Here is a 13,212-nt window from a genome sequence, read left to right as displayed (position 1 = left end):
CTGTTCCACTTCTAGGCATACCCAACCAAAATGTGTACATGTGTGCACTGAAAGACCTATGCAAGAATGTTGGCAGCATTTTTAGTAATAGCCCCAAGCTGGAAATAGGACAGAAGCCTTTCAATATTACTGAAATATTTTCCAATAAATTATGATATATTTATAAGATGGAATACACTCAACAAATGGATCAATTTTACAAATATAATGTGGAGTGAAAGAAGCCAACAAAAAAGAGTGCATAATGTGTGATTCCATTTATATAAAGTTCAAAACAGGCAGAGTGGATTTATGGTGTTAAATAAAGTTGTTGTGGGCTGGTGAGAGTGACTTTGCAAAGGCACAGCATGGGCTTTTATAGTGCTGGTACTGTCTCATTTCTTGGCCTAGGTGTTAGTTACATGGGTGTGGGGGTCACTTTGTGAATATTCATTGAGTTATGCACTTAGGGTTTTTGCCTATTTCTGTATATATGATCGCTTCAGTAGAACATTTACTTTCTTCTACTTGTGTTCTGTGATTGCTACAGCTGATAGCTTTCCCTTCATACACATACTGATCCTTTTCCTGTCAAACTTGTAGGATGTGAGTGTGCACATACATTTTTGTGTTTATGTGTTGGGGTGTTATGTGGGGATGAAGGTGCTTTTTAAAGTTAATCTAAATGTGCTTGTCAAATTCAAATATTCAACACACTGAGTTTCAAACAGCCGTAGGAAAGGAGAATTGATGAATAAGCTTCATTGACCACTTTTTAAACTAATTCTCTGAGAAGAATAAAGAAATTTTCATTCTACCTCACAGGGCAGCAAATTTAGATTTGCTCTGCAGACAAAAGAACTTCTTCATTGAGGATCTCAGCCACCAAAAGCTTCATTTTCAGAAGAATGTGCCTCCTTTTGGCCTTTATTCTTATCATGGAGACTATGAGGAGAACAGATTTCCATGATATTAATTTTTTTCCCTGCTTTACTCTGTGGAAATCTAACTCAAAGTAAGACATTTTAGGAAAACCTAATTTGGGTTAGGTAGAAAATCTGAAAGATATTGCCTTGCCCTCTTAGCTGGTGATAGCTCTCAATTCTCAACCTGGCTTTAGTAAAATTCTTGAAAGTTTAAGTTTGTTATGTTGTCTTATGACCATACCTTTGTAAATCTCTGTTCTCCTTCCCTGGAATGCTCTTACTTTCCTCATTTACATAAATGAACTCCTGCTCATTCTCCATGGCATCTTCTAGAGGTAGCCTTTCCTTCTGTATACTGTCACTGTACCTGTATATCTTTGCTATACTGAATATCACACATAGCTCTATTTATTTGTCCTTTGGTGCCAGCCTTTTGAAATTATCGACTAGTATGTGGTAGGTATTGAGTAAGTATTGAAAGAAAGAATGGATGATTGGGCATATTATTTGAAAGACAATAACTATTTTCTAAAGAATAAAATCCAATGATAATATTTGACATTAGTAGATACATTTTTTTCCCAGAAAAGTTGATTATTTGCCTTAATTTCGGAGTAAAACCAAGGGTAGGTGTATGTTTATAACAAGGTGTATGTTGTGGCCGTAGGAGGAGAGAGTGATACTAACTGGTTCACATGGGTATCAGACACATGACCTTGGCCTCTTTAGCATGGTTCTCTAATCAGCTGATTTAATTTTAGTGGAATCCCTGGAGAATCTCTGGTTCTATATGTAAGATGTAGAAATCATAAATCTGATGTATAGATCCTGACTGCATTTGGTTTTGTGGATTAAAGCCAACAAATGAGACTGTGTAGGTATTATGACATTATGACTGGGCCAATGTAGGCATTATGACAGTGATAATTTTTTTCATCTCAAATATTATGAAATTAATTCCAGAATGTTATCTGAAGTTTTGTCATTTCATTTCAGCATGTAATTTCTCAAGCCAATTTTAATTTAAAAAGATCTGAGTAGAATCATTGCCATTTGTCCAGAAGTTTAGAATGATAGGATTAAAATAATATATTAATAAGTATTGAGTGCCTACTTAGAGTTTAATACTGTTGGTAATACATAAAAGGGTGACTTTGACCTTGATGTCAGGTATCCTATATTTTATTGATGGCATAAAAGAACACAGATCTAAAATGATTTCTAGATGTTTTTTCCAACCCTCACTGTCTGAAAATAGGAAGCTACGTGGAAAAATGCATAGGCTTTGGAATCCAAACAGATCTGGGTTAGAATCCTGGCTTTTTTTTTTAAAAAAAAATGAAATAATGAATTATATAACCATGGTCACCTTGACATCACTGGAACTCTGTTTCTGTGTGTTTGCAAAGTGGAATAAGAATGTATACCTGGCTGAGCATGGTGACTCATGCCTGTAATCCCAGCACTGGGAGGCCAAGGCGGGCGAATTACCTGAGGTCAGAAGTTCAAGACTAGCCTGACCAACATGGTGAAACCCCCATTTCTACTAAAAATACAAAAATTAGCCAAGTGTGGTGGCGGTCGCCTGTAATCCCAGCTCCTTGGGAGGCTGAGGCAGGAGAATTGCTTGAACCCTGGAGGTGGAGGTTGCAGGGAGCCGAGATCGCACCACTGCGCTCCAGCCTAGGCAACAGAGCAAGACTCCATTTCAGAAAACCAACCAACCGAACAAAACCCCTCAAAAACAAAAAAGAATGTATACCAGTTGGTGTTTTTGTGTTTGAGAAATAGCGATGACACATATGAAATTCCTAGCACATAATAAGTGTTCTTAATGCACGTTTGAGTGAAAGAGTAGATAAATGGAGCTTTGTTTTGCAGCATTCCACTTAGTCTAGGCCATTGCTGATAGATTTCTTCATAATAAGTCAAGTTTAATAGTTGATTTGATGGGCAATCTCAGAAACTGCTTTAGTCTTTCCGTTGTAGAATAAGGTGACTGTTTTTAAAAGTGTTAAGGTCCTTTCAAATAGTGCTTATCATACTTAGCCTGTGGAACCATGGTGTCCATAGGAATGCTTTTACACAGGAATGGCTTGTTAAGAGTCAACAAGGAGCGAAATAATAAAACAGGTATCTCAGAGATGGGCTAATCATATTGCCCCCTACCCTGCACTGCAATGTGAGTTTCAGTTGTTAGCATATACTGCATCATTTGCTGTTTTCCACAGCAGTTGTAAAGCTTTTTGTAGATGCCTGTGTGTTAACTAGAGGCATCTGACTCTTTTCACATCTCTAATTGTTCTAAATTATTTAAGTTTCTTTGGGGCAGATGACTCTTATTATACTTATTCTCCTTTCGTGTCTTTTTTTTTTTTTTTTTTTTTTTAGCTGGAGTATTGGTTCCCTGGAGCTGAGTCTCTGCCTTGCACACTGAAAATATAATTTTCCTGGATGTGTCTTATCTATTCCTTTTCTCCCTTTGTACTACAAGGCTCTGACCTGCTTGGAGCCCTTACTACATGGTCACGATTGATGCTTTGTCCTTTGGAGTCATATAGGATATAATGATGTGTTGATTCAGTGCTCAGCTATCAAATATGGCTCTGAGAAGGAATTACTTCCCTAGAATGCGAAGTGGGAATCTGAGCCAGAGAGTAAAGTTCTGGTCCATATTGAGTCATCTTTAGGAAGAGTGAGGAGTAACAATTTCAAAATTAGAGTTTGGATTAAGCAAAGAAAATACTAGTCACAAATTGGCTGGTGTATGAGGTGACTAGAGCTGGATTTTTACCAGAAGTAGAAACCTTTGTAGGAAACCTTTGTAAGAACTGCCTGTGGGTCAAGAAGTTGTGTATATTTTATGGTGTATCTATGATTATGAAAGGGTAATTTTCTAAAAGTTTATGTTTGTTCTTTGGGGATTATTAACATATATTAATATCCACAGGAATTTTACTACTAATGATGTCATCTTACTCTTGATTCAGTCCCCTTTGGCACAGGGACCTAAACTAATTTACATTAATTTTGTTAGTAATTCTTATAATATCCCTGTGTGGGAGCTGCTTTTTTAGATGAGGTATGTGAGGATTTGTTTAAGTTTATATAGTAGGTCAGTTCCTTGGATGGAAAATTGGACTCAGGATTTGTGCTTTCCAGGCTTAGTGTGTTTGATCACTGAAGTATGCAGTCTTTCTACCTAATTCCGCTCCCCGTCATATCAAGCAGATAGCAGAATTCTATCTTTTAAGAGGTTAAAGACTTTTCTGCATTTAGGCACGGAGTTCCCAGTCCTTGACTTAGGATGGAAGGAAACAGCAGAACACTGTGACACTGTGATGTTCAGCTGAAATGGCCCAACCATTTTGTTTTTTTTCATAGTTTTTTGTTTTCTGTTTAAAAATTCTCCTTTGGGAGGAGGTGAATGTGAGAATTTTCTCTCTGCCAACCTTATATGTGAGGTAGGTGGCTTGGTTGTTGTTAATGCTCAGCAAATACCACTACTTGCTTTTGGGTTGGGGGCCAGAGAAGAGGAGGTGAAGCAGCCAATACTGGGTGGGGTTAAGGGGAGGGTACAATGTTGGAAGGAGGACATTTCTCTGTGTTTTCTTAGTCATAGGACTCTGAATCCCAAGTAGCTAAATTTAGCTGAGGTTCCTGTTGAAAGCATCGTCTTTTTGGGGCGGGTGGTGTGGGGAGAACGGAAAACCTTTTTGTGTATCCTGCTCCATGAAGCCAATAGGGAAGCAGGAGGAGGTGAGGTTGCCATGGAGATGGTAGCTGTGTGCAAGGGGAGAGCAGCAGGGTTTAGAATTCCAGGAAGGAAGAGAGAGTGATGTCATCAGATTCCATGGACCAGCCCAGGAACCCCTGTGAGGTTGGTGGGGAGTTGGGTGTGTGGGGGGTGGTGGAGTGGGAGTTTGTGCAGGGGAATTGTGGCTTCAGTAAGGTGTGGGGAGTCCAGTTCAAGCAGAGAGGTTGGTTGTGTGGGATTGTGCTGATCTACATTAATGCCTGATTTAAAAAAAAAATCTGGAAATCATTCTGAATTTGCAGAATATTTTCTTTGTTGAAAAAAGACGTTTATTTAACAAAAGAGCTCATCTAGATGTAGAAATGTATTATCTTTTTATAGTTGTATCCCTGCAGTATTTGTGTGTGCCTTTATCCCTTGTATGTGAGGGTATTTGTGTGCATATTTTAGTATATACTTGCCTTTGTACAATACCTTTTATGGTGCTGCATGCAGTTAAATGCTTCATTAATGCCTGCTTAGGGTATTTATTTTTATATGGACGGGTGTATATAAATAAAAAACACACTTAAAAAATAATCTGAAAAGGAAAAAGCAGTTGCTTTTTCAGCAGAAAGGAAAACTGCATGCTTCAAGACAGTTGTTCTGAACATATGCATGTTTGTGCTGATAGTGAAGGGCAAATGTGTTTCTTTTGGTATGACTAAGAGGCTGATTTTTTTTAAAAGCAAATATAACAGAACCTGTATATCCAAATGAGAATTGCCCTTCAAAATAGTCACCTTGGCTGGTGATAAAACCATTGCGCAAAACATAAAGAACTCTCATTCAGAATTGGCTTCAGAGATCGGCTTTAGAGATGAGTGATGAGGAAAACATTTTCAATACCTAATACTGAAATTTTTATTTAAAAAAATACCTACCTAGGTTTTTGAAAGACCCTAGGTTTCTTTGAATTGGCTTTTCCTGATTTTGTGTTGTCAAAAAGTCAAACCTGTGCCCAAATGGTGAGCTTTTAGCCCATTTAAAGATACTTAAATTCATAGGTTTAGACTCTGAAGGCATTTTCATTTTCAGATCAAGGGCTCTTGAAATAGTTTAGCAATGGCAATGTTTTGAATGATGGTAGCATCTGAGGAATAAGAACATAGCCTTCCTCGGGCGACATCTTCTGAGGCGACCCATTAAGATTTGTTTGTTCAAGTGTGTCTGTTAAAATCAGTGATACTACCATTGGATGATGTGGGAAGCAGCATTAGATGGTGTGTCTGAGGGCACAGACTCTTTGGAATCGGATTGATAAAGTATGAACCCCTGTTCTGCAATTCACTAACTGACCTTGGACAAGTTAGTCTCTTGGTGCATTGGCTTCCTCATGTATAAAATGGGAATGATAGTGCTGTAAGTACCAACCTTACAGTATGGTTTGAGGATTAAGTAAGCTCATATGTAAAGCTCTTAGACATTTGGTGTGTTCTCAGTCAGTGCTTGCTGTGGTTATTGTCATGATAATTCTGTATTTCTTTGAATTACAGAATTCTGAGGTAGAATGTGCCTGAAGATAGTATAGTCCAATAGTCTGTGTTCTGTACAGTCGGCCCATCGTATCTGTGGGGTCCACGTTCATGGATTCAGCCAACCACAGATTGAAAATAATTCAGAAAAAAAATAACAATGCAACATTAAAATAATACAAATAAAAATACGAAATAACTGTTTACCTGGCATTTACACTGTATTAGGTATTGTAAGTAATCTAGAGATGATTTAAAGTATCTGGGAGGATATGCATAGGTTATATGCAAATACTCTGCTATTATATATTAGGGACTTTAGCATCCGTGGATTTTGGTGTCTGAGAGGGATCCTCAAAACGGTCCCCAGTGGACATCAAGGGATGACTGTATTGAAGTCAACCTGGGCCTCATTCCAGACACCAGGAGGGAAATCTGTAGTTTTTAAATGATTCCCAGGTGATTCAGATGATCAGTCGTGGTGAAACCCGGTCTCTACTAAAAATACAAAAATTAGCTGGGCGTGGTGGCGGTCACCTGTAATCCCAGCTACTCGGGAGGCTGAGGCAGGAGAATCACTTGAATCTGGGAGGCAGAGGTTGCAGTGAGCTGAGATTTCGCCATTGCACTCCAGCCTGGGCGACAAGAGTGAAACTCCATCTCAAAAAACAGATTGGGAACCGTTGAGTATAATCTGTTTAGAATAAGGCCCCAGCACTAGAAGCTTCATTTCCTGGGAAATGCAGGAATCCCAGACGCCATAGACCTACTGAGTCAGAATTTACATTTTAACAAGATACCTAGTGACCTATCTGCATGCCAACATTTGAGAAGCACTGCTTTTCTTCTATGTATGGGAATAATTGAGTGATAACCACAGGTTAAAGATGAATTATCTCTCAATTTTTCCCATTGCTGGAAGGGAAACAGTCTGGCTAAGCCAGTGTGTAGATAATCATACACTTACCCTTTCTATTTTTTGGCCTAGGGATAAATGCATTTCTGGACTAAACTGCTGTGTAGCATGTAACGGAAAGAACAGTTATAATTATGGCTCTGGCTCTACTGTTTACTAGCCATTTGGCCTTGATCCAGTCATTTAGTCTCTCTGAGTCTCACTCTCCTCACCTGATAATGGAAATAATACCTAGAAATAATATATATAAATTATCTAGTACAGTGCCTGCATGCGTTAATAGCTTTTCCTTTCCCCTTGTCTTCAACCTTTTGTTAATAAATCTGTAGAGTAGTTCTAGTCCCTTAGACAGGCCACCAGTTGAGTCTCAGTACCATCCCATCTCTGTGGGTTCCTTGCCTCTTGCCCTTCTCTCTCAGCTATCTTGAGTATTTAATTGTACTTGCAGAAAACTAAGCGTTACAAAAAAATTACAGTTTTCTCTACCTCTTTCTGCAAAATGCTTTTTACTTAATGGAGACTATTATCTAAGAGGACTAGAAGATGAAGAACTAAAGGAGTTGAATAATTGAGCTGATATAGGAATCCAAGTATAATGAGATATGATAGAGGCAGCTCTTTAATGATCATTTGTTTAAAAAAATGAAGTTCCTGGTTTTTAAAGCTTGGCGTCAAGAAAAAAAAATCCTCGGTAGGTTTGAAGTTGTATGAAGTCTATTAGATTGATTCTAAGCAAGAATTAACTTGGTAATAATCAGAAGATCACTGAATTGATAAGTACTGAGCATTATCTTCTTTCTGACCAGGGAATTAATGTAATAAAAGGAAGTTCAGGGACTTACACTCAGGACAGTAGAAGTAGGTGGCAAAGAGTCTAGGTCAGAGAGTTGGCAGTTGTATCCAGCAGGGCAGTGGAAGCAACAGCAGCAGGAGGAAATAGAAAGGTCCAATTTTGCTTAGTCCAGTTTTACTCAGATCTTAATGGACTGAGGGATAAGCAGGATTGTGAACTCAAAGCCTATAATAAAAATTGTTATGATAATAGTTTTTCTCTATGGAGTAGGTGCACTTTTAGGTGCTTTGTATATATTATGCCTAAACTTAACATCTTTGCAAGGTATAGACATGATCACATATATTTTATAGACCAGAAAATAAAATTGAGGCCCAGAAAGGTGAGTAACTTGTCCTAAGTTGTTCTTCTAATAAACAACAGAGGTGGTTTAACATCATGTTCAGTAGCAGTGTGAATGAAGAGACTGTTATAAAACTATATCGAAATAATACATATCGTGGTGTGTGCCTGTAATCCCAGCTACTCAGGAGGCTGAGGCAGGAGAATTGCCTGAACCCAGGAGGCGGAGGTTGCGGTGAGCCGAGATTGTGCCATTGCACTCCAGCCTGGGTAACAAGAGCGAAACTCCGTCTCAAAAAAAAAAAGAAATAATGCATATCAGTTAAATTAAAATTTATTAAAATTTATTTTGTTTATATTGACTTTTTTTGGGCACAGTTGTTAATTTAGACTGTGATAGTCAACTCAGAGGGACTTAGGCCATCTCAAAGGGACTTTTTTGAATATTGCACAATGATCCTTTGAAATGTATTTCTTTTATACTCTGAGTCTAATTAAGAGGTGCCTTTTGTTTTTTTTTTAATGCCAAAACTTGTGAATTCTTCAGTTTAGCGAAACACCAGTTTGAATTGAAATATCTCAACACAAACTAATTTGTTAGTGGTTATCAGTTGACATATTTAGTCATAATGAGTATACACATAATTGTGTCTGTTAGTCTGTTACTCTATTCAGATCCAGATGTAGATAATTATCAATGATTGCACAAAGTGAATTTTATATATTTAGATTTCTAAGTTATGGTTGGAAGAACTCCAAATTAGAGGACTTGGGTTTCAGGCCTGTTTTTGTTGTTTACTACCTGTGAGAACTTGGACATGTCACTTAAAACTCAGTGAATCTGAACTTGCGTTTCCCTTATCAATCAAAAGAGAATAATGTTATCTACTTAACAGAATTGTGATGAGTAGGAGTATGTGACACCAATTTCTGCTTCTTACTAGCTCTGTAACCATGAGAAAGACATTTGAAACCTTGTGTTACATTGGTTTTCCTATCTGTAAGATCAGTCTGTACTGTGTGAGTGTGGTTGCAAGGTAAAGAGGGTACAAGTAAAGTAGCTGAATAAGAATTAGATGATCTCTGTGGGTCCCCTCATAATCAATCTGTAGTCTTATACTTCTCAGAACTGCCTGTGTGTCGGTATGTGGTGAAGTGTTACAACTAAGATACTGTTTTTTTTTTCTTTCTTTCTTTTTTCCCTTTTATTTAGCCCACACAGCCAGATTGGAAAGACAAAGATATTGTTTCTTATTATCATTCTTGTTCTTTAACAGGGCTACCGCATTAAGGAACAGGCACTGTGTGAGCCATGTTGCATGTATTACCTCAATCCTTGTTAACGATCTTATGAGGTAGTGTTCTTATTTAAAAATTGAAGAATTTGAGGCTGAGAGATGAATTAGCTTTCTGTGGCCATAGAGTTAGTAGGTTACCAGAGACATAGATCAGTGTGATTCTAATGACTGTACTTTCCCCATACCTCACTACACATGCTGTTATGGTAGGCCAAAACTAGGACATGGGCTTATTATGCCACAAACTGCGTTTATGAAAAGAATATAATGAGTCTAACTAATTATATTCTTGACCACCAAACACTTGCAGTTAAAGAAGGGGAAAAAGCCAGTTACACTTCAGAGTCTTCTTGCTGAAATAGTAAAAAATATTACTGATACCAATCCTCCATCCTCGATTATGGATCTTTTTAATAATCTCTGTGACAAAATGGGTAATACAAATAAAGCACTTCGGCTGCATACTAAGTATGACAGTTACCTAAAGGAAGACTGCTTCTGTGATTGAGTTGCTAGCTGAACTTTTTTCATGGAAGTTTTTTCATGGGATGCTATTTTTACTTGAAAGAACAAACTGATAGACTACGGTATTCAGACATTTTATTAAAAATGAATGAAGCGGCCAGGCTCAGTGGCTCACACCTGTAATCTCAGCACTTTGGGAGGCCAAGGTGGGTGAATCACTGGAGTTCAGTTCGAGACCAGCCTGGCCAACATGGTGAAACCCTGTCTCTACTAAAATTACAAAAATTAGCTGGGCTTGGTGGCATGTACCTGCAGTCCCAGCTACCTGGGAGGCTGAGGTGGGAGAATTGCTTGAACCCAGGAGGTGGAAGTTGCAGTAAGTTGAGATTGTGTCATTGTACTCTAGCTTGGGCCGCAGAGCAAGGCCCTGTGGGAAGGAAAAAAAAAGGAATGAAGCAGGCCCATCATTTTAAGGAAAACTGATACTATTTGTTGCCAATGAAAAAATTTGAGCTTTCAAGCAAAAGCTAGAGTTTTGGAAAACTTGTATCCTGGACTATGAGCTTGATAGCTCTGGTTCTTAAAAGAGTTTTCTGATGATATTGGTGATGATATTAGTGAATGTGAATTTTTCAATGTTATATAATGAGATGTGTCAATAGTTAGAAGATCTTTATCACTTAGTGAACTTGTATTTTATAAATGAATAATACATAATGTTACAAAATCATGCATAGGCAAAAAAATACATTTAAAGTACAAGACAGACCAATGAATTTTTATATTAATAGTATGGAAAAATTCACTGGTAAGATTTCACATGCCACATTGCAGCTAACCTTTGGTACAGTATTAAAGAAGAATATTTAGAGATAGGTGAAAAGACTATTAAAATTCTTTTGCCTTTTCAAGATACATATCAGTGGAATGCCAAATTTCTTTCTTATACTTCAAAATAATACTGAAACAGATTGAATACAGAAGCAGGTATGCGAATCCAGCCATCTTCTATTACAGGGGTCTCCAACCCCCAGGCCACAGTCTGGTTACTGGCTTGTGACCTGTTAGGAACCAGGCTGCACAGCAGGAGGTAAGCAGCCAGCACTACTGCCTGAGCTCCATCTCCTATCAGATCAGTGGCGGCATTAGATTCTCATAAGAGCACGAACCCTATTGTGAACTGCACATGCAAGGATCTAGGTTGCCTGTTGCATCTAATGCCTGATGACCTGGGGTGGAACAGTTTCATCTTGAAACCATCCCCACCCCCGCCCCACCCCCGGAGGAAAAATGGTCTTCCATGAAACTAGTTCCTATGCCAAAGAGATTGGTGATCACTGTTCTATTAAGTTCGATGTTAAAGATGTTTGTAGAAATGTAAAATAATGACACTCTTCTCACTAGTTTAGTTTGCAAACTAAACCATTTTCATAAAATATTTTTTAAGTTAATGGTTTATTATTGGTACTTTTAAATGAACGAACATATTTTAAAAATTATTCAGTTTTAGTTTCTAATAGGCAAATCTCAGTAGTTATAACCCACATAAACAAAAGCTCTTTGGAATCTGGTAATTTTTAAAAGTGTTAAGGTATTCTGAAATCAAAACAGTTTGAGAATTGCAGCTCTAATTCTCTAATCTTTTTTTTCAGTAGTAGTTGAGATCTCCTAAATTGGTTCTATAAGTCATGAATAGATCTTGAGTCACAGTTTGAAAGAGAGTGGACTAGAGTTAGAGGATTGCATTGTGAAGGGAGGTGGGATTTTGCTGAATTTTGCTTAAGTTGATGTGCGAGAATGTGCCAAGGTATGAAGTAAATTCAGTAAAGTTTCTATCTGGAAATTAGCTATTTGTGGTCATCCTCCAAACCCCATGAAAATCTTACCTACTGTGAGTTCTCCTCTTTGTAATTTCTTCATGCCTTTCTCACATGATTATCAACCATGTACAGTTGTTCTCTCTGGGCCTTATATTTATATTTTATTACATGGTTCATATTGTATTTGTTTACATACCTTTCTCCCTTACTAGACTGAGTTCTTTGAGAAAAGAATCTCTAACTTATTTTTCTTTGCATTCCTACGAAGTTCCGGACACATAAATGTCCTTCAGTAAATGTTTGCTGAAGGAATAAATGAGAAGAAAAAGAGAATAACCAAGTGAGGCAAGGCTTGGGATATTCGGAACCTAATCATATAAGCAATGGAGAGCCATTAGTATGGAAGTGATAGGAGTGCTGTTTTAGGTAGTTACCCCTGGCCCTGGTAAGAAAGCTGGGCAGGGGTGGATGGTGGCCAGCTCTTAGCCGAGACTGTTGTTGCGGTAATTTAAGCTTGAGGTGATCCAGGACTCTATTAAGATGAGTGCTTTGCCATAGGTGATAAGGCATGCATCCTGAATCCTGAGGAGTATTTAAAAAAACAGAAACAATACCATCCATACTGTCTGACATTTGTTGTGTACTTATGCTGAATTCTGTGTTAAGGGTTTTATGTATATTGTTTCATTTAATCTTCACAGCATCTCTGAAGGTAGGTATTGTTAGCTCCATTTTTTTTATAGTTAAGTAAAAATAATACATGTTCATTTGTTGAACAGTTAGAAAATACAGATAAGAAACCAGCTCCCCCCACAAAGACGTGTATCACTCATAAATCCAAATTCAACACCCAAGACATATAACCACTATACACATTTTGGGATATATCCTTCCAGACTTAAAAAAGTATATATATATGTGTGTGTTATATATGCCTGAATGTGAGGAAACCATGAATATAAGGCTTTATGCTGTTTTTCCATTGAAAGGAAGGGCTAACCTCTTAAGCTTTTAGGGATGTTGGGGAAATAGGCAAATATCTACTTAAAATATTTATGTAATATAGAAACATTTTATCTTTTTGAAAAAAAAAGTGTATATGCGCTACTGCATCAGTATCTGTATTGTTGCTTAGAACCACTTTGAATCTTCAGTTTTCCAGAGTACATATTGAGATATAGCACTTTTTTGAATCTATATTTATTTCAGTCACTGATGATTTTATCTCAAGGTATAAGTACTTATTCAGATAACAACAGGAAGTTTCTTTGTTTGTACTAAAGTGTATACTGCACTGCTTTTCAAAGAAATTTTAATGGAAGTGAAATTCATGTAACATAAAGTTATCCTTTTAAAAAAGTGAACAATTTGGTGGTATTTAGTATGTTCACAGTGCTGTACA

At 37.5% G+C, this 13,212-nt stretch overlaps 1 protein-coding gene across 28 annotated transcripts in view; it reads left to right on the top strand.

Moving 5' to 3' along the window:
* Positions 1–13,212, top strand: part of RBFOX2 (RNA binding fox-1 homolog 2) — a 290,265-nt gene that overhangs the window by 58,628 nt on the left and 218,425 nt on the right. Inside the window, exon 1 of one of the 28 annotated variants that reach the window (XM_064367972.1) lies at positions 4,599–4,785. The exons of 24 other annotated variants lie outside the window; for them this stretch is intronic. In XM_064367972.1, the coding sequence (XP_064224042.1) occupies positions 4,744–4,785 (42 nt within the window). In that variant the 5' untranslated portion in view covers positions 4,599–4,743. Of the gene's footprint in view, positions 1–4,598; positions 4,786–13,212 lie in introns of those variants that run through there. 3 more of the 28 variants (XM_064367975.1, XM_064367984.1, XM_064367979.1) reach the window with 3 other exon arrangements.

The sequence above is a fragment of the Aotus nancymaae genome, unplaced genomic scaffold (genome assembly GCF_030222135.1).
Source record: "Aotus nancymaae isolate 86718 unplaced genomic scaffold, 86718_ANA_hifiasm-v0.15.2.pri h1tg000076l, whole genome shotgun sequence".
In the NCBI taxonomy this organism is placed as follows: domain Eukaryota; kingdom Metazoa; phylum Chordata; class Mammalia; order Primates; family Aotidae; genus Aotus; species Aotus nancymaae.
Note: the sequence above shows the minus strand (reverse complement) of the source record. Positions and strands in the feature narration are given on the sequence as shown.